Here is a 22,442-nt window from a genome sequence, read left to right on the forward strand (position 1 = left end):
TTCCTTATATGCAGAATCACAGAAATGAAAACTGTGAGAGGGCTCAAAGTTACTCTCAGGGTGTAATCCTATGGCCCTTGGAGGATGGGGTGGAGGACCACAGGAGCCATAGAATAGAGATGTCAGAGGCTCAGTCACTGAACTCTTTGAAGCTCTGCTGAAACCAGTGTTGGAAGTTCTGATGTCAGGAGGGTAAAAAAAACCCCACACAACTGACATTCCATGGGTGTGCCAAGAAGCAGCTTAGATCCAAAGGTCTCCCAGTCCCTTGACACAATCCCAAATTAGGGGGAAATTAGACACAGTTGTGTGCATATCTAAGTTGCTCCTTCCACATGTTTCCAATGATACATAAAATTGTGTGTGTGTGTGGGGGGGAATTAAATATTTGTCATCTCCCTTCCCTCCACCATGGGCATAGCCAGGATTTTTGTTAGGGAGGCAGGCCTTTTGGTGCGGGGGGAGAGGCAGAGCCTCAGTTTGCCATGTATTTTTATTGCTTTTGATGGGGGCAGCTGCCCCCCTGGCTACGCCCATGCCCCCACCATAGGGTTGAAGCCTACAGCTTCAATCCAAAACACACTTACTAGAAAACTCAGTAAGACTTGTTTCTAAGTAAACATGTCCAGTAAATGTTGCAAATGTGTGAAGTGAGGGAGGCAGCCCAGACATCCTTAACAGAAACAGAACAGTACATTCAAATCAAGATCAGCAGCCATGATGGTAGCTGTCAAGACATTATCAGGCACTCTTTAGGAATCAGGATGGTGCCTTGTCAAACTTGAGTTATATGTAATCAGACTGTGAAAGAGTACTGCATTCTCCATTGTGTAAATTATACAATGCAAGTTTTGCTGGCACACGACAGACATTGTGGGTGAAAGTTTCGTCACTTCTTCATGAATCATGATACCCTATTAGATGATGTGATTCTGGGACTTTTACTGAAAGATAATTTAAAACATTTGAATAATTGTGAATGCATGAAAAGCTGCTTTCTCACAGAGAAAGAAGCAAGCTCTATGACCCTTCATGGGTTTGGTAGAAAATGTTGCCATGGTAATTGCAAACCATTGTTCACAGCTGACTTCAGCATTCATTGTTGCATTCTGATTACAGCTTTTGTTTCATTATGAAGTGCGATTACTGAAAGCCTCCTTACAACAAAGATGTATTTTCATGCAAGAGCTGAGTATAGAAGAGGCCTTTTAGAGACCCCCCCCCCTGTTTTAAGCCTGAAAAGGGGGTGGGGGAGCCCTACTGCACAGTGAAGAAGAAGAAGAAGAAGAGTTTGGATTTGATATCCCGCTTTATCACTACCCAAAGGTGTCTCAAACCAGCTAACATTCTCCTTTCCCTTCCTCCCCCACAACACACACTCTGCGAGGTGAGTGGGGCTGAGAGACTTCAGAGAAGTGTGACTAGCCCAAGGTCACCCAGCAGCTGCATGTGGAGGAGCGGGGAATCGAACCCGGTTCACCAGATTATGAGACTACCACTCTTAACCACTACATCACAGTGGACAATATTAAATATTCCAGAGGAAGCAAAATTAAAATTTGATTGTTGTAAAAGTGGTTTTATGACACCATTGGAAATAAAAATTATTGGTCTCTCACAGCTTTATGAGGTAATGCCTGAATTTACTAGACTTCTGACTTAAAACACAGAACAAAGGAGAGCTTTTAAAATTATATTTACTCAGACTTCTCTGCAGTTATGAACTTGTTTAAACATTGATACATTTTATTGCATCAGCTTATGCAAGAGAGCATGCAGACTCGTACCCTAACGTAATTTGGCCTAATAAATGAAAGCACCGCAACCACATGGTATCTTCTGTCCTTTGACCAACACAGTGTGCTTTGAAACATGCTCAGCAACAGTGAAAAATCTATCAGTTTTTATGGTTCAGTTTTTATGCACTGAATTGCAAACAATGTTTATACAATCTTTGTATCGGAATCAGGAATAATAGATAAATCCCAGTTATTTGATGTCAGACCTCCTATATCCCATCATGATTACAAAGCCTGTTATGGCTGGCCCACAATATTTATCTGATTTAGTTATGTTAGTCAATATAATGGCCAATATTATCTTATCTTAGTTAATGAACATGTATGTAAGGGGGGTAATTATTTACTTATTTTAATTCCTACCTTTTCTCCATGGAGAGAAAGGTAGTGTACATGATCAACACAGTCTAATCATTTATTTTATTTAAAAGAATCCTAAGTCACCTGCAAAAAATGTGAAGCAAATTGGTGCACATGCTGCAAAAAATGAATAAATCCAATCCATATTAAATCTAAACCCAAAAACCTGACAGTTAAAATAATAAAACAGGAAGAGCGAGATAAAGCTATCTGAATTGCATTTCTATCCTTGTGACCCATTCCACTCGCTCTCAAGACTCCACGCCTCGTTTTATTTGCAGTTTACTTTTCTTTCAATGGAGCCCAGTTACACCAATTGGCACTCTCCGCTCCCATTATTTCCTATGGACCTTCAGAGAGCTCCCATTGTTCCCAACGGGGACATTCCTGCCGTTCGTTTCAGTACTTCCCTCCCCCGACCCTAGTGAATACATGACAGGTCCGAGCCTGTAGCCTGAGTTCCGCGGAACGAGGAATACAAATCCCAGCATGCAACGGGCTCCGAAGCCATCGCGCGACGCGGGGGCCGGCGCTGGGAAGACTACACTTCCCATGATGCCTCTCAGCAAGAGAAAGCCAGGCTTTCGAAGCTCCCTTATGGAGCATTGCCTTCCTGGGACTTGTAGTCCTTCACCGACTTCAACCCCCACCCCCATCCCAAGCTTTGGCGGCGGGAACTTGGCGCATGCGCCCTGGGCTCGCGAGAGCAGGCAGTTCCTGTAGCTCACACTGAGGTAACTAATAAAGTTTCTCCTCTGAGGAGGGAAGGAGGAGAGCGAAGGGGGAGAAAAAGAGCTCCAGCGCCGAGAGGAAAAGAGGGCGGGACCGCGCCGGGGAGCGGCTGGTCCGGCTTCGTAGGGCGCTCTGCGTTCGGGGGGCTCTCGCAGGAATTTCCGCGGATTTGAGTGAGTACCGGCCGCCTGAGGGAGGGAGCAGGGCCGAAGGAAGAAGAAGCGGGGTATTAAAAAAACACACAAACGCCCCACTTCCCCGCTTAATGCCGCCGCCGCCTGAAAGGGGTCTCGCCTCGCCTGAGGAAGGGAGCCCGGCAGCGAGGCGGCCTCTGTGGGGGAAGGTAGGGGGCCGCCAGGGCGGAGGCGCAGGTCGGCGGCTATGAGGCGAAAGACGGAGGCTTGGCCGGGCGGGGGTGGGGGGCTGGGGCTGCTCTGGTGTTTCGTTAAGGTGAGCAGAGTGGAGGTGGGGAGGGGGGGGTTAAACAGGTTCCGGGGCGGAAGGTGCAGGTAAGAGGGGAGGGGGCGTGGGAGCCCACTGGCCACGGCGAGGCAGCCTTTGCAGAGCCTGGAAGAGGCGGCTGTGGGCTGCCAAGGCGGCATGTCCTCCTCCTCCCAGGGCCAGGTGCTTGTTGCCCCCCTGCAGGCGAAGCTCCTTCCTGGCTGCCGTGGTGGATCTTTGGCCTCCCGAGAGTAGGGAGCTCGGTGCTGGCGGCGGCTGCTAAGCTCTCAAGGTGGCTTTGGGGTCTGCCAGGGGCAGCGCGCCCTCTTGAATGTTGAGGGTTGGGGTCGCGCTCCCTCTCCGCAGGCAGGGATATCCCGCCTGGTGTTTTAAGTAATTGGTAAATAAGAATGCTGCGGGGCAGCGCCGCGGGGTCGTTACAGTGCCTTCATCCCCTAGAAGCGTTTGGTTGGCTGCTACTGTGGGTGCAGTAGGGTCTGCTGGGATAGCCCAGTGGTTAGAGAGTGAGACTCTTAATCTCGGGGTTCAGGCCCCCACGTTGGGCAAAATGATTCCTGCATTGCAAGGGGGGGGGGTTGGACCAGAGTGGTCCCTCCCAATTTTACAATTGTATGTTTCTGATTCTGTTTTTATGATCTTATGATCCAGACAGGGCTCCTCTTGGTAGATATTTCTTTCTTTGTTTGTTTTTGGGGTGGGAAGTGCGGGTGGGGAGAGCAGCTGGCCTAGTTGCTGTGCCCTAGGAATAAGGGGACAGGATATGGTGTGTGTCGTTTGTATGTGCTCATGTTGAAACTGGCATGCTGAGGAGCTGAAGGATTGGTGTCATGAGGGCGTCTGCGATTACCTCTTTGAAATGGATTTTCAGGAAAGGCTGCCCTCTGCTTTTGCTTAGCTCTGCAGCATGTAGCATTTTCTCTTAAATGCCTGCGTACTCTTTGACTAGGACTCCCAAAGTGACTTTTTACCCTGGGGAAAACTTGGCAGCTCATGGTATAATTAACCTGGTAAGTGTTTGAGACTATGCAACATCCCCAGCGGTCAGGGGTTGATCTTGTTACCAAGTAATTTTTGTTACTTCAGTATTCTGAGTGTGACGCTGTGGAGACTCAGATCTTATCTGTCTCGAGAATTATAGAGTGATTTGGGTTGTGGTTGAGTGCTGTGCTTTTGTAAAGGATGGGTGCATGAATGCTGACAAATGTTTTCAGTGGGTTTTTGGAGTTATGCCTTTGTGTATGATGCAAACTGGAATTTTGAAGCAGCAGCTTAAAAGCAATTAGAAGAGATACTTTAATTAAAACCTTATTTGCTTTAAGTGTTGTATTTCCTTTTTGATGACTTCAAAAGCCTGCTAATACTGGGATTTCTAGCTTCATTAATATCTGTAAAGGGTTCAAAATTCCTTACCTAGCTGTTTTGGTTTGCCAAACTTTATTTTCACTTTATCATCACAGGATAGTAATGCTTTCTGAGAAATTTGGAGATGTATATATTTTCTATGTGCATTTATAATTCACTCTTTACAATAGTCTCAGGGTGGAGAATACACATACACTAATACCAACAATTAATAATATAAACTAAACAGAAAATTCCCCTTCATGGATCACTGCCTTGCCGTGGCGAAGGGGCTTGAAGAACTCAGAGAAGCTATGAACTATGCCGAGCAGGGCACCCAAGATGAACAGGTCATAGTGGAGAGTTTTGACCAAACGTGATCCACCTGGAGGAGGAACTGGCAAGCCACTCCAGTATCCCTGCCAAGAAAACTCCATGGATAAAGACAACAGGCATATAAAAGATATGACGCTGGAAGATGAGCCCCTCAGGTCGGAAGGCGTCCAACATGCTACTGGGGAAGAGCGGAGGGCAAGTACAAGTAGATCCAGAGCTGATGAAGTGCCTGGGCCAAAGCCGAAAGGACGCTCAGTTGCGGATATGCCTGGAAGCGAAAGGAAGCGAAAGGAAAGTCCAATGCTGTAAAGCAAAATATTGCATAGGAACCTGGAATGTAAGAACCATGAACCTGGGTAAGTTGGAGGTGGTCAAAAATGAGATGGCAAGAATAAATATTGACATCCTGGGCATCAGTGAACTAAAATGGACGGGAATGGGTGAATTCAGTTCGGATGACCATCATATCTACTACTGTGGGCAAGAAACCCGTAAAAGAAATGGAGTGGCCCTCATAGTCAACAAAAGAGTGGCGAAAGCTATACTGGGATGCAATCTCAAAAATGATAGAATGATCTCGATACGAATCCAAGGCAGACCTTTTAACATCACAGTAATCCAAGTTTATGCACCAACTACTTGTGCTGAAGAAACTGAAATTGACCAATTCTATGAAGACTTACAAGACCTTATAGAAGTGACACCAAAAAAGGATGTTCTTCTCATTATAGGGGATTGGAATGCTAAAGTAGGGAGTCAAGAGATAAAAGGAACAACTGGCAAGTTTGGCCTTGGAGATCAAAACGAAGCAGGGCAAAGGCTAATAGAGTTCTGCCAAGAGAACAAGTTGGTCATCACAAACATGCTTTTCCAACAACACAAGAGACGACTCTACACATGGACATCACCAGATGGGCAGCATCGAAATCAGATTGATTATATTCTCTGCAGCCAAAGATGGAGAAGCTCTATACAGTCAGCAAAAACAAGACCTGGAGCTGACTGTGGCTCAGATCATCAGCTTCTTATAGCAAAATTCAAGCTTAAACTGAAGAAAGTAGGAAAAACCACTGGGCCGGTAAGATACAATCTAAGTCAAATCCCTTATGAATACACAGTGGAAGTGAGGAACAGGTTTAAGGATTTAGATTTGGTGGACAGAATGCCTGAAGAACTATGGATGGAGGCTCGTAACATTATACAGGAGGCAGCAACGAAAACCATCCCAATGAAAAGGAAATGCAAGAAAGCCAAGTGGCTGTCCAATGAGGCCTTACAAATAGCGGGGGAGAGAAGGCAAGCAAAATGCGAGGGAGATGGTGAAAGATACAGGAAATTGAATGCAGATTTCCAAAGAATAGCAAGGAGAGACAAGAAGACCTTCTTAAACGAGCAATGCAAAGAAATAGAGGAAAGCAATAGAATGGGAAGAACCAGAGATCTGTTCAAGAAAATTGGAGATATGAAAGGAACATTTCGTACAAAGATTTCCATAATAAAGGACAAAAGTGGAAAGGACCTAACAGAAGCAGAAGACATCAAGAAGAGGTGGCAAGAATACACAGAGGAATTATACCAGAAAGAAATGGATGTCTCGTATACCCCAGGTAGTGTGGTTGCTGACCTTGAGCCAGACATCCTGGAAAGTGAAGTCAAATGGGCCTTAGAAAGCACTGCAAATAACAAGGCCAGTGGAAGTGATGGTATTCCAGCTGAACTATTTAAAATTTTAAAAGATGATGCTGTTAAGGTGCTACACTCAATATGCCAGCAAGTTTGGAAAACTCAGCAGTGGCCAGAAGATTGGAGAAGATCAGTCTACATCCCAATCCCAAAGAAGGGCAGTGCCAAAGAATGCTCCAACTACCACACAATTGCACTCATTTCACACGCTAGCAAGGTTATGCTTAAAATTCTACAAGGAAGGCTCAAGCAGTATGTGGACCGAGAACTCCCAGAAGTGCAAGCTGGATTTAGAAGAGGCAGAGGAACCAGAGACCAAATTGCAAACATGCGCTGGATTATGGAGAAAGCTAGAGAGTTCCAGAAAGACATCTACTTCTGCTTCATTGACTATGCAAAAGCCTTTGACTGTGTCGACCACGGCAAACTATGGCAAGTTCTTAAAGAAATGGGAGTGCCAGATCACCTCATCTGTCTCCTGAGAAATCTCTATGTGGGACAAGAAGCTACAGTTAGAACTGGATATGGAACAACTGATTGGTTCAAAATTGGGAAAGGAGTACGACAAGGCTGTATTTTGTCTCCCTGCTTATTTAACTTATATGCAGAATTTATCATGCGAAAGGCTGGGCTGGATGAATCCCTAGCCGGAATTAAGATTGCCGGAAGAAATATCAACAACCTCAGATATGCAGATGACACAACCTTGATGGCAGAAAGTGAGGAGGAATTAAAGAACCTTTTAATGAGGGTGAAAGAGGAGAGCGCAAAATATGGTTTGAAGCTCAACATCAAAAAAAACGAAGATCATGGCCACTGGTCCCATCACCTCCTGGCAAATAGAAGGGGAAGAAATGAAGGTAGTGAGAGATTTTACTTTCTTGGGCTCAATGATCACTGCAGATGGTGACAGCAGCCACGAAATTAAAAGACGCCTGCTTCTTGGGAGAAGGGCAATGACAGGCCTAGATAGCATCTTGAGAAGTAGAGACATCACCTTGCCAACAAAGGTTCGTATAGTTAAAGCTATGGTTTTCCCAGTAGTGATGTATGGAAGTGAGAGATGGACCATAAAGAAGGCTGATCGCCGAAGAATTGATGCTTTTGAATTATGGTGCTGGAGGAGACTCTTGAGAGTCCCATGGACTGCAAGAAGATCAAACCTCTTCATACTGAAGGAAATCAACCCTGAGTGCTCACTGGAAGGACAGATTGTGAAGCTGAGGCTCCAGTACTTTGGCCACCTCATGAGAAGAGAAGACTCCCTAGAGAAGACCCTGATGTTGGGAAAGATGGAGGGCACAAGGAGAAGGGGACGGCAGAGGACGAGATGGTTGGATAGTGTTTTCGAGGTTACCAGCATGAGTTTGACCAAACTGCGGGAGGCAGTGGAGGACAGAGGTGCCTGGCGTTCTCTGGTCCATGGGGTCACGAAGAGTCGGACACGGCTAAACGACTAAACAACAACAACAACAAACAGAAAATTATAACATGGGTATATTACATGGGGAGGTTTGTACATAGATATTCCTGAATTATCTTCTTCAAAGAAAGTGTTAATGTAATTATTGAGATTTTGACTTTTGGGGGGGCTGGGGGAGGGGGATGAATTGAGAATATTCTCCAGCCATTGATGTGCTGGGATATGCATATCTGGGGTATCTAGATTGATAAGGGTAAAGGGACCCCTGACCATTAGGTCCAGTCATGACCGACTCTGGGTTTGCTGCGCTCATCTCGTTTTATTGGCCGAGAGAGCCGGCATACAGTTTCCGGGTCATGTGGCCAGCATGACTAAGCCACTTCTGGTGAACCAGAGCAGCGCACGGAAACGCTGTTTACCTTCCTGCCGGAGCGGTACCTACTTATCTACTTGCACTTTGACGTGCTTTCGAACTGCTAGGCTGGCAGGAGCAGGGACCGAGCAACGGGAGCTTACCCCATTGCAGGGATTCGAACTGCCGACCTTCTGATCGGCAAGTCCTAGGCTCTGTGGTTTAACCCACAGGGCCACCCGTGTCCTTTATCTAGATTGATACTTAGGCCTAAATTGCAATATGTGTCTATGCCAGTGGCCAAATCGCCCTCTTGTGCTGTTTGATGGTTGAGTTGGAATTAGTAGCATTCTCACATTCTGAAATAGCATAACTTAATAAGAGTACAAATAACCACAATAAAAAATAGACTTACAACTGCTCTCATATATAGGCTCTAGAATCAATGAGGCATTTTCTAGTCTTCAGGAGATTATGTAATCATTAACATTTATAATGCAGTCTATGCAATCACCTATTTTAAGTGCCTAGTCTCAACATAACACACTGTTTCAGGGTGGGAATCCCCTTTCAGTCTGAGGACCATAGTTCTTTCTGAGCAACCATCTGGAGGTCAGATGCCAATGGCGGGCATGGCCGGGGCAAAGTGGGCATGGCAGTGAATGTAATGTTTACCTTTGTACAGCCTGCTAGTTTCTACACACATTCCCCTCTCCAATTATTAGAGTTCATGGGCACATTGTGGTGAGACAAAAACACTAAAGGAAGATATGAAGCAGGGCCAGTGAGTAGTGTGGTTGGGAAGGAAGTGTGGCTTGGGGAGAATCCCAAGGGCTAGAGGGCCTTATCAGCCCTCTGTGATTGAGGTTCCCCACTCCTGCGTAATATTGTACCAGTTATTAAGTACTGTATACATATTTTTTACGTATGTGTTATACTCAGTGCTTTTTTTCTAAAAAAATGTTTAGGGGTACTCTCATTTTCCTACTCTCATTGAAATACTGCACCTAAATGAGGCCAAACTTAGATTCATAAAATGTTTAGGGGTATGCGTACCCCCAGAAAAAAGCACTGGTTATACTGAGGAGAATTTAAAATGTGGCAAAATTGCTTAGTTGCCAAACCAGATGTTAAGCTGATGTGGAGGGAACTACTAACATGAGTGCAACTTTTTCTTATATGAATTGCTTTCCATTTAAGCTAGTGATTTCCAGAGATAGTATTTTGACCATCAAATATATAATTCACAGGGGTATGTAAGGTCCAGATTTTGTTCATGCAACTTGTTGAAGTAGTAGAAATTGTGTCCCTGCTGCAAGGAAGTTCATGAAGGCTTGCAACTTGCAGAAGTAGGGCCTGTAGGCAACAACGTGTCAGTATGTAACAGTTGAAAGGGTAACTGTATTAATGGAATGATTAATTAATTGCTTCCTGGGGGAAAAGGTTCTTCTCCTAATACTTTCATTTCACATCCTCATCCATATTCACAGAATCAATGAATGTATATTTCACCAATCAATGGTTGCAAAAGCTCTGTTTCCATCCCCTTTTCTTTCAGATGGTATGGTTGTACAAAACAACTCTTCAGTTGTTTCAGTAACTAACTGTACTTCACTAAGATTGACAGAGTCTTCTCTGTGTGCTTTAGTGAAGGCACTGCAGTTGGTCTTGCAGTGGGGACCAAATGATGAATTTAGTAATCAATATGTCTATGATCATGTGTGACATCTAATCTGGAAATCAGCAGTTTGGACAAAACACTGAAGGCTAGTTTTCACCATTTCATGCTTTGTGGTGTGATGGTGCAGTTGTTTCAGTTTTGTACCAGTGCTTCCCATAGGCATATGTTGGGCTACTGTGGGTACAGGATTTTGGACTAGATGGGCCACTGGCTTGATGCAACAGACTCTTCTTATGTTTCTGTGCATAAGTATGTTTTATTCCCATTTAGTTGTTAACCCAGGAGATTTAGACAGTGCTTGTATGTATAGAGCTTTTGGCATGCTGCAGCAACTGCATCTATGGTTTCTACTCAATTGCTATAAGGAGAAAATGAATTTCTGTGGAGGACTATCCTGTAAAAACACATGAAATAACCACCCAAGGAATTTATATACTTCATTACAAAGAATAGGACAGTGATGATGGAAAGATACAAAGGCTGTGACTGATACATAAATACTGATATATATATAGCATCTCCTCCCTTTATCGCTGAATTGCAGAAATAGTATTTAGATAAAAGGCCTTGTTCACAACACTTGTACTCAATTTTCAGTTTTGCAGGAATGGACAATCCACTTAATATTTTAATGTGTGAGCATCTTTTGGCCTGGAAATGAATTGGCAATCAGTGCTGCTGTTTTTTTGTTTGTTTTGAAAGGGGTTATGTGAATTCTAAATGGAGCTCCAGACAGTAATGTGGATGCTGCGGTCTGGACTAATTGAAATTTCAGTCTTTTTCAAAAGCAGCTCTATGTCAGAGTGCATAACAATAACCCAGTCTGGAAGTTATCAGAGCATGTTGATCAGCTAGCTGTAGTTGGAGATAGGCATTCCTAGTCACTGAGGCTACCTGTACATCCAGTGACAATGTTGGCTGTAGGAGTGCCCCCAAGCTATGGACCAGCTCCTTCCAGGAAATTTCAAGCCAGTCCAGAACAGGTGGTCTCCCCATATGTAAGATTTGAGAAACTGGCACACATAAGTCTTATAAGGGTTCAGCTTACTGGTCCACATGCACATGGTGCATACAACTAAAGTACAGAAGACTGGTTCCGACAGCCATCAGGTTCTAAGCATGCTGTCTTGTATATGACTATTTTCAGTGCAGGCAGAAATCCCATTATGGAGACAATTATGCGATAAGGATTTCATTATGAACTGAATTATATGGTAGTTTGATTTTTATAAACCTGTACTTTACCATGCATTTCCTGCTATTGGAATATGAAACAGGGTTTCTTTTGTTTTAAAGGAAGGAAGTTAGTGTTGGTGCTTTTAAAAGTAGATATACTTCCTTAAGGAAGATGCAGAAACATCAGGGCTGTGTAGGTGTCTAATTTTTCAAAGACCAATATACAATCAAGGCATTTCATGGAGATTGTAAGAATTTACAGTAGTTCTGACAGTTTAAGCTCCAGACAGCGTCAGAAAATTGTAGACTTGATTCATTTTCCTCAGGTCTATAATAAATGTATTTGGCTAATCTGTGTGAAATGCCTATTGTTTGAGGGAAATAGTTTAGTTCGTAATACTTAAAATCTATTTCTATAAGATACTAATGACGTTTCAGATTTGTCACATTCCAATATGTTCTTCTTAATCTTCTGTTTTAGTCTTCTGTTAGTTTAATTATTTTTAGTGTATTTTAATTTGTTTATTTGTTTTTATGTTGCTCATCACCTTGAGGATCCTTGTTGGGTAAAAAGGCAAGATATAAATGCCTTTGATGTATTGACAAGGATTAAGGTGGAAAAATTCCAAGCATTTGGATGACCAGGATCCTAAAAATTGGGGCTGATGTCCAGAGTGGCTGGGGAAACCCAGCCAGATGGGTGGGGTATAAATTTATTATTATTATTATTATTATTATTATTATTATTATTATTGAAATAGGGAGAATTTTCTCTCCTAAGATATTTAGGGTGTGACTTTTATGACAGAGATCTATTGGTAGAAGGTTCAATTTTATTGACACTGGGTGATATTTAGCTAGATAATGGATCAGAATAGGTGCATTGAAATCAATAGACTGAAGTTATTCAATTTGAACTCAGTGGGTCTGCTGTGGGTATGACTAATGTTGAATATTGTCCCACTCTAAAATGGTATTTTAAGCATTTGAAAACTAGGCACAGTGCATATCTTCAGAAGCTTATGTATGCTAACGTCCATAGTTATTTAGCTTTTCCTTGTACTGTGTTCCCTTTGGACAGTTTTCATCTTTGCATCTCTTTAGCCTTTCAAATTCTTCTTGAATGTAGTGCCAAAAATCAAATGGTGTCTTTTAAAAACAGGCTACAACCCCACACAGAGTTAAGTGTTTTCAAACCCATTCCCCGCCCCCCATGGGCACTTAATTCTGTATTGATACAGAAGCTGGACCAGTGAAAAGTTCATTTAGACTTGTGAAGTGTTTCAGTTGCTTAGTCAATCTACTCATCTAGTGAAATGTTTTGTGAAGCCAAGAATGCAGCTATTTATGCAGTGAGCATTTTCTATTAGCATCACTATGTTTTCAGATAGCAAAGGCAAGAGTGAAGGGCCCTTGATCCGAAGCTACAGAAGTATGTGGTGTGATATATCTATATATCACATGCACTCACACCCTTTGTCTATCTTCATTTAGAAACAGATGCCTGCTTGTCTGCTTTGTAACAACATTTAAAACTAATACCTGTTTTTTAAATAGTGGCTATGTGTTTCTTCACTAAATTGAAAACCAAGTGTGTGTTTAGACTATCCTTGTGGCTTCAAACAAAAGCTAGTGAGAATTGTTTCCCCCTCTTTTATTACTGACGCTTGCATAACCTATTGATATATAATAATTAGTAACTTGTCTTTATGGACATGTATTACAATACTAATAAAATAATTTTAAATATTTCATCACCATAAGACATGATTGCCCTATATTTGATCCATCAGGTGGTTAACCCTGGTTATAGTATTACTTAATATTCTTTTTGTGGTATGTTAGCTCCCTAGTGTATGTAGCATTGGACTTTTGTGTCATAGCATTGTATTGTATTTAGTTTGCTTCCCACTAAGCAGGACTTTGAGTTTTGCATCAAGCCAGTCTGGATCCAGAATAAATTATGCTAATTGAATTTGGATGTGTTTATTTACTGTGTTAATTTTAGTTTACAGAATTCAGTTTGTCAGACAGTTTGAAATTATTTGAACAGTATTGGGTGTGCACTGGGCAAAGTGTTATGGAAATGGAAAAACAGCCTACTTTGGGATCGGTTGTGATGGGAGGTAGATGAAATGTTGAAAATCACTTAACTTTTCATCTGTCTTTTTGTGAAACCAAGGGAGTGGTTGGAAGAGCAGTGAACATAGATGAGCTAGTGTTGTGGCTTTTTATTTGTTTTTTTGCACTGTTTTTTGCACTGGCTTGAATGCTGTTCTTCCAACCTTTGCCAAGAGTGCTCAGATCCAGAAGTGCACTTTTGATGTTAATATACTTGCATATACTGTGTTGGCCCTCAAAAGTTAAGTGGCAGGAATGTAGCTTCTGCAAAAGATTAGCAATAATTCCAGACTCAGCTCTTTGTGATAGAAATCATGCTACAGTTATTACTCCTCCTAGTTCTTATCACCTTCGGAGGGTAATGTGCATTTTGCTTTGCATCTTCCTTAGAAGTGGCCAAGCAGGAAGCACATTGTGACTCATAACTGTCTTGAACATTGGCAGAAGGTGATAATATAGTAGCAGAAGGGATAAAAATTAATTTTGAATTTAAAAACTAAAGCAGATTCTTTAAAAAAAACAACCACAAGTAAGTAAAAGCCTGGCTAAACAGAAGTGAGGAACCTATGGCCCTTCAGATATTCTTCTAGAAAATATCCTCCAGTATCTTACCAGGATCATTCACAGGGTGATCTTTAAGAGAACTTCTTATAGAATTTAGTTACCTGACCTATGCAATTTGTTCAGCTCTCAGCTTATGAATCTTAACAACTTTTCAAGGATATATAGTGCTCATCTCATGGAGTTAAAAATTCTTAGCTCAGTAATTTCTTGAAAGTTCTACACATAGTAAATTCGCATGTTTTCTCAGAAGTCCACTGTGCTTTGTTGCTGCTAGATAAATGTGCATTAACCATTAAATAATTAGGATTTTAGCATTAGCTTTCAGTTAGTGATAGTCCTTAAAATCTTTAAAGGTGTATTGAAAACTAAATAGAAATCTAAGTTGATGTAACTTAGATGTGCTGCAGAATTATATGATTAAACATTTTTTTGTTATGTCCCTAGGTTGTGTTTGTTTTGTTACATTATAGCTGCCACTTTATATGCATTCTTATTAAGAAAATGTATGACCTATAACATGGGAAAATTGGTTTAAATCAGTTCTTTTTTTAAAAAATTGGCTGTTCTTAAGACTGAAGTAGTTCTAACTTCCCAGATCTTGTGTATGGGATATACGGTCAAACCTTGACTCCTGGACCTCTCCATTTTGGAACGTTTTGGCTCCTGAACACGGAAAACCCGGAAGTAAATGCTCCAGTTTCCGAATGTCTGTCACAGCTTCCGCTTGAGTGCAGGAAGATCTTGCAGCCAATCGGAAGCTGTGCCACGGTTGTCGAACATTTCGGAAGCCAAACAGACTTCCGAAATTGATTACGTTTGACAACTGAGGTTTTGACTGTACTTCCTGGTAAGCACATTAATACTGAACCCTTGAGATCTATGTACTGTAACTATGTTTTGGTTTCAGTAAATGGCAAGCAGAAGAAACTTGACTATGCTGTTGTGAGGGCTGGATAAATCTGGGATATCTGGTAATTACACACATACACCACCCAATATAAAGGCCATAGAAGTCTGGCCCTGAGTAATAAAATAAAAACTTTTTTTCTAGGCCACAAAGCTATAGATTTTATACAGAGAATATTAGCTAGTATATGACCCTGGCTAATTTGACAGAATTCCCAACAGTAGGTATGATGCCTTGCTTCATATTGGAGTGAAAATAAAACTAGCTCAAATTTTTGGCTGCTTGGATGTGGTATAGGTAGTAAAGGAAACATGTCAGATATAAACTTTAGAATCTAATGGCTGAATATGTGTCCATACTTGCTTTGTCCTAGAAGATCTGGAGTATGCAAAGTATTTGTTGGTTATCCTTATACCAATGCGCTCTCTTTCTCTCTCTTCCTGCTTGTTCTCAATAACACTGTTTCTGTCTATGGCTCCAAGGCATTGTGGTGAAATATTGTAACATGTTCTGACAAATGGTATAATTATAACTCCACAGTCCACTGCATTCACGAATGAGTGGTGTTAAGACATCTCAAAAGTTTGAATATAGTTCATATTGTCTGTGAGATTATATATCCTCATTTGCATCATTGTTTAAATATTTTTATTAACTTGCTACATGTATACTTCCTCACTTTTAAACAAATGATACAAGAGCTTAGCAATGAGTTATTAAATCAAAATACAATTGGCATGAACACACACTTAAAATGGATACCAGCTTTCATAAATATTTCAGGCAGTATAAACATTTTGTATTTGGACTGAGAACCATACATTTTTGTTGTGCCAAATGTGGAGAGCAGTGTTAGAAACTCAGATATATAATCTAATTGTCATAAACCAAGGTTATGGTTACCACAATGGAATGTCTCAGCACCTTTTATTTTTGCAATGGAGATTAATACAATTATGATTATTGATTTCTCTACTGCTTTATATTTTTAAGAACAAATCTCAAAGCGGTTTACAGCACATTAAAGCATCAGATAAAACAATCCAGAATAAAACAAATTGAAGCTTCAAGGAAAATATTTCAGTTCGTTCTCTAAGTGACATTTTGCTTTCCCCAGTTGCCAGCCTGGCATTCAGAGATCTCCACGTGGTTGGAATTGGATCCGTACCAGTCACAAAATACACCTGGGGCTTGGCTAATTTCTAACACTGGTGGAGAGTTGCATTGCCCTAATTTGTGGTGCCCTTAGGCTGTTGAGATTTACTCTGTTTTTCAGTTTATCAACAAGCTTAGTAGAAGTGTCAGTTGTCCCTATCAACTAGGATAACATGTGGAGAGATCCATTGTGGCCAAATCTGCAGTATGTTTGCCTTAAGCTTCAGTCATTTGCTTGAAAGCAAGTTGTACCAAGACTTGCCCAATTAAGTCTGTCTGGTTTTTTATTTATTACATTTATATACCATCTTTTTCTTCGCAGGAGCTCAAGGTGGTGTACATGGTTCTCCTCTCCATTTCACCCTCACAACAACCCTGTGAGGTAGCTTAGACTAAGGGATGGTGGCTGGCCCAAGGTCAACCAGTCAGTTTCATGGCTGTGTGGGGATTTGAACCATGGTCTTCCAGGTCATAGCCCAACACTTAGATTGAGCCTATAATATTCTTTATAATATTGTAACAGTTATTTTTCAAAGAAAATGCTGTATCTGTGCCAGAAGGGCTCACTTAACACAATTATGCTTAATTGAAAGCTTAGAGGATAAGAAGGCCAAACAAACAATAATTAAAAGTAATCAAGCATTCAAATATGTCACCCTCATTTCCTTATCCCTAATTCACCTGCCTCACATCTTCCTTCCTCTCCAGTATTATTTATTTATTAGTATTCATCCTCTTTGTATGAGGTTTAAAAGTCCAAAAAATAATAAACATAAATTGAATATAGAAACTTCATATAACACTCACATGCAACACATTGCCGGTGAACCAAGTCTGCAACTGCTCTTGTGGAAAGGGTTTAAACCCCAGCATATTTTTTGAAAGAATGATTTAGCACAATTATATCTTAATAATTAATATATTCTAGAAACTGAATAAATCCACTATTGTTGTTTTATATACCTTGGTTGAAAGGGTCTTGGTAGCACTTGAAGCATGCAATTCTAATTATGTGAAGACTGTAAGTTTTAACATTATTCAGGCTTCAAGTGTAATGTACCGTATTGGCCTGAATATAAGCCTCACTTTCCCCCCAAATTCTGACCAGGAAAAGTTAAAGTCCCCAAGGCCAGGAAGGGAGAGAGTGAGGAAGCAGAAAGGCAGCCAGCAGAGCAGTGCTGCCCCCTCCCCCCCATCCAGGAGCAGCGAGGAATGGAGCAGTTTATATTCGGGTATTTTTAATTTTTTTTCTCCCCCCCCCCAATCAATTTTAAAGGTGTGGCTTATATTCAGGTGTGGCTTATATTCGGGCCAATGTGGAAATATTCTCAAGTATCACATCTATTTTGGAATCTCTTGCTGTGCTCTCATGAAAAACAGAGTTTGGGGCAATGTTTAGTGAATCACAATGTTATTTTGTTTTTTATAAAGTACAGCGGGGATTCCCCCCCCCCCCCGCTTGCTTATTTAAGTATCACCTTTTCCTAAAATAAGCTATGAAAGTACGTTAGATGAAACTAGAAATGAAACAGTATTGATTAAGTGCAGCTAGTGAAGCAAACATTTGCTACTCTTTGTTTTGCAGTGTAATGTCCAAATTCAGAAATGCCTTATGTGGATCGTCAAAATCGTATTTGTGGTTTTCTAGACATTGAAGAAAATGAAAATAGTGGAAAGTTTTTGCGGAGATACTTCATATTGGACACAAGAGAAGATAATTTGGTATGGTACATGGATAATCCACAGGTAAAAACATTTCAGGATATTTTTAAATGTGTGTGCTTTTTAATAATATGAGATTGAATTGATTTCAAGGAAAAATTCTGTAAGTATTGATGTGCCTTTCAACTTTGTGCAGATACATATTCTGTTAAATTCTCATTTTGCCCTGTGATTCCATCTTCATGGGTCAAATGATTTACCATTTGAAGTTTGGATACCTTGGGCTACGGTCCTAGACACATTTGTTTGAAGATAAAACTGAGACCCAAATAATTGAGGTGTGAAGACTGTGATTGAATGCTGATGATCAGCAGGTGGCAGGTTCTGGGCTAAATTTGTACCTGAGGTTTGTCATCCAGTCCACAGTTGACATCCAAGAGACAAAAGGTGGAATGGGAAGTAGACTTGTTTATAGATCTTGGCAAGCATTTCAGTGGTGGTGATTTGGCCCACCAACCCCAACTTCCTTTTCAGAGTGGCTCTTGGGCAGTTGTTTGACTAGGTTTATAGGCTGTACAGTGTCACCTCGGGTTACAGCAGTGTTTCCCAACCTTGTGCCTCCAGCTGTTTTTGAACTACAACTCCCATCATCCGTGACTAGCAAGACCAGTGGCAAGGGATGATGGGAATTGTAGTCCAAAAACAGCTGGAGGCACAAGGTTGGGAAACACTGGGTTACAGACTCTTCAGGTTACAGACTCCGCTAACCCAGAAATAGTACCTTGCGTTAAGAACTTTGCTTCAGAATGAGAACAGAAATCGTGCGGTGGCAGTGCAGCGGCAGCCCCCATTAGCTAAAATGGTACCTCAGGTTAAGAACAGTTTCAGGTTAAGAACGGACCTCCAGAACAAATTAAGTTCTTAACCCAAGGTACCACTGTAATCTAGAAAAGAAAGACAACTTTGTTGGTATTGTCAGGATTTTCACACTTAAACTTCTAGTTTTCAACTTCAAGCTTACTTGAAAATAAAGAATTGGCTGGCTCAGTGCCAGATGATGTCGGGGTGAAAACAAAGGAAGTTTACCTGGTTACTTAGGTACATTTGACATGTGTCAATTTGAGGGCTGAGCCATTGTGCCCATTTTGTAAGAATCTTTGGATTTTACTGGATTCAATCAGAATGAAAGAGTTATTAACCATATTGAGCCCCATGAGAAAACTCATGGAAATCAGTGGAGCACTTCTGCAAAAGATGCAAAATACCATTTGGTCCTAAATTTGAGACACATGATTTATGCAGCAACAGTACTTCAATTTTGGTGTGTGTTAGTGTGTATATGAATCACAGCACCTGAAATACATTTTAATAATCAAGAGCCAGTCGGAGACTAGTTTTGCTAAGGCTAAGCCTTTAAACTGATGCTAGCAAGCTGTTTTAGTGTAGGAGTTTATTTTAAAATAACAAAACACAATGGTAGCAGCATTCTGTTACACAGAAGGTGCTGCTGGGCCGGATAATTACGTTATAGAGATTTCTACCCCACCCTTCAGACAGGTTGCCAGGATTATTTTCAAATTAGAGAAATTAGCAAAATCTAGAAAGGGTAAAAGCATCAGCCAGAAGAAAAACCTGCTTAAATTAAAAATAAAATAAGCTAAAATATAGGAGGAGGTGGAATGTTCAGATTCATGAAACAAGTGCAATTAAGGAAGTTGTTTCCAAAAACAAGCAGGATTAAGCTGGCTGGCGTAATTGGGTATAACACAGAGGGAAGAATGGAAAAGGAATTGCAATTACTAGTTCTTAGAATATTTTGTTCTATGTGGATTTCAAGCTTTTGAACAAAGCCTCAGAGCTTTTCTGAAAGCTGTATTTGGTGTGCATGTCTACTTGCTAGTAGGCCTGGGCGATGTATCAATACGTCGTCCAGGATTGGTTTGAGGACCAGAGCATGATGGTGCCTTCACCCAGCAGTATATCATGGGTGGAACCTGCCTGTCGCCCAGCTCCTTACCTTCCTTCCTTCCTTCCTTTCACCCCAGCACCTCATGGGACTGGGGCCAATGCTCCTCCCTCCGTGTTGGAGGGAGATCTTTCTAATAAAGATCAAATAGATAAGAACATGTTAGAAAAATATTCTATCTTTTGAATGTTTTTTTTTAATGTGATGGTTTGAAATTTTGGGCATATATTGTCTTAATTGATAGCACTGCACAATAAAATAAAAACTATTTTCTTGACTACAGAACCTTCCCTCTGGATCTCCGCCAGTTGGAGCCATTAAACTTACCTACATTTCAAAGGTATGTATGTGTTCCTCTAAAGATTGAATTTCCAAATTCATAACACACTTTGAAAGGAATTGAGATGTGAGTAACTTCTTTAAGATGTAGCTAGTAAATATGTGTCTTTCTTTTGGCTATTGTTTCTGAGAACATTGGAAAGGAAGAATGCAAAGTCAGAATTCTGAAACTAGTTGCAGTACTTTGGGTATTGTTTGTACACGTGCATGTGTCATGTTGAGCCCATTTTTATTTATGGTTTCTGAACAAGCCAATAAACCCCTGTTTATAGTTGGCTTGTTTTGGTGAACCATAGTTAAAAACTACATGGGTTTTCAAGAAGTGGATGTACCGCCAATCAGTTGTTCAAAAGTCTGCTGCTGCTTTTCTCCTTGCAGCCACTCCAGAGGAGGGGGGGGGTCCATGAGCCTATGAGTCTTAGGCTCATTCATGTAGGACTAGGTCATAGTTTATTGTTAATGTCTGAATTCAGTATTTTCTCTGAAAGTAAATAATGTAGATGAAAGCTTGTCTGCTGGAGTATGAGTGAAACTAGTGTGATGGGAAGAGAGTGCATAGTGTGTGGACAGCTTTGATATAATTGTATTTTGAGTATTTGTATCCCACAGTCAGACTATTTATAATCTTATTTACTTTGGGGGTGGGATTCTTTGTGGAAAAGACCTCAGTACACAAAACAAGCATTTAATGTTTGTTTTTAGTCTCTGATATATCTTCTATAGTTTTACAACTTAGTAAATATCCTTGGGGGGGGGGGAAAGCAGGCAATAGGGAATAAATGAATTCATTACATCTACTTCAAATCACTGATTTACTATTCAAAGGTTGTACTAATATATGTGGAAGCATTTTTGCTGCATTTCAGTGCAATATTAAAAAGAAACTACCTTTTGGGAAAATATCGGAAAAATAAATTTAAATGTTGTGAAACATGAAACATTGCAATACTTAGTGCAGAAATGCCAAGTTCTTAGCTCCTTGTACATATTGGTAAGGCCTTTACTCTAAAGATCTCTGATTCCCTTGCTTCTGGCCTGTTATGGATTTCTCAGTATTTCTCACTACACAAACTGCACAAACATATGTCACAGAACCAAGGAAGAAACCAGTATGTGAAAAATGAATTAAAAAAGAGTTGAAACGCCACTATCTGTTTTTTGGAAGTCTAAGAGTTCAGAATCAGGAGCTTTAATACATTAAGAAAAAAGCTGATACAAAATATACTTTTTTCATGTTTATATCTGTGCCTGATTTGGGCTTGTTAATTTGTTTATTATTATATTTTCATGTTTATTGTGTAAACTGCTCTTTGATTTTTATGAAGAGTGGTATACAGATGAAATAATAATAAATGTTATTTTTTCAGTCATATCAGTAAGCCCACAAAAGTAACTTGCCTGCAAAGTTTTTTACTAGCCTGCTAAGGAAGCAGAAGAAAGGAAGTTCTATGCTTGGTGGGCAGCATGGCAACACAGGCTACTAGCCTCTTTGCCTATCAGTAAAGAAAATTGTCCCCCCCCCCCCCCCAAATCTGGTAGGATTGATCTGTTAAAGTAAAGAATAAGTTTAGTTTGGATAATATTACATGTGTTTCCATTCTTTGCAGGCCCCACCCTTTGCATGTTACCTTTAACCACAGAAATACTTCATTTCTAGAGTCCTTTGTAGAGATGACATAGCTCACTGGTGTTTTTTGTGGATCTGTGTACTAGTGTAATGTGTGTTTGTAATCAACACACAAATCAAGGTGTATTGTAAGGAATCTTTATGTTGTACATGATAATTTTTATTATGGTAATACGTATAACTGTCATTTTTTTTAGGTTAGTGATGCAACTAAACTGAGGCCAAAGGCAGAATTCTGCTTTGGTAAGTTGTAGTAGACTGCGTAAATGTTGTTGTTCTTGTTAACTGCAACCAGGATATGTTCTGCACATTTCTTACCAAATATCTATTTGGAATTCAAGTTAATTCATTTTTAAGGTTTCCTTCTACCGGTAATTTAAAGAAGAAAAGTTATTCTTTTTTGTAGATTAGATATTGGCAGTATCTAAATTAGCAAAATTGTTGATCATAAGGAAATTAGCCCTGAGTGCTCACTGGAAGGACAGATCGTGAAGCTGAGGCTCCAATACTTTGGCCACCTCGTGAGAAGAGAAGACTCCCTGGAAAAGACCCTGATGTTGGGAAAGATTGAGGGCACAAGGAGAAGGGGACGACAGAGGACGAGATGGTTGGACAGTTCTCGAAGCTACAAACATGAGTCTGACCAAACTGCGGGAGGCAGTGGAAGACAGAAGTGCCTGGCGTGCTCTGGTCCATGGGGTCACGAAGAGTCGGACACGACTAAACGACTAAACAACAACAACAACAGCGACAAGT

At 40.9% G+C, this 22,442-nt stretch overlaps 1 protein-coding gene across 9 annotated transcripts in view; it reads left to right on the forward strand.

Annotated features, from left to right (window-relative positions):
- Positions 1-2,757: 2,757 nt before the first annotated feature.
- PLEKHA1 (pleckstrin homology domain containing A1) overlaps positions 2,758-22,442 on the forward strand; it is a 41,131-nt gene continuing 21,446 nt past the window's right edge. For 7 of the 9 annotated variants that reach the window (XM_081912804.1, XM_081912805.1, XM_081912801.1 and 4 more), the window contains exons 1-4: positions 2,900-3,064; positions 17,678-17,838; positions 20,004-20,060; positions 21,884-21,929. In XM_081912804.1, coding sequence (XP_081768930.1) covers positions 17,698-17,838; positions 20,004-20,060; positions 21,884-21,929 — 244 coding nt within the window. In that variant the 5' untranslated portion in view covers positions 2,900-3,064; positions 17,678-17,697. The other 2 variants (XM_081912802.1, XM_081912803.1) reach the window with 2 other exon arrangements.

Source organism: Podarcis melisellensis (assembly GCF_964234715.1).
Source record: "Podarcis melisellensis genome assembly, chromosome: 5".
Lineage (NCBI taxonomy): Eukaryota > Metazoa > Chordata > Lepidosauria > Squamata > Lacertidae > Podarcis > Podarcis melisellensis.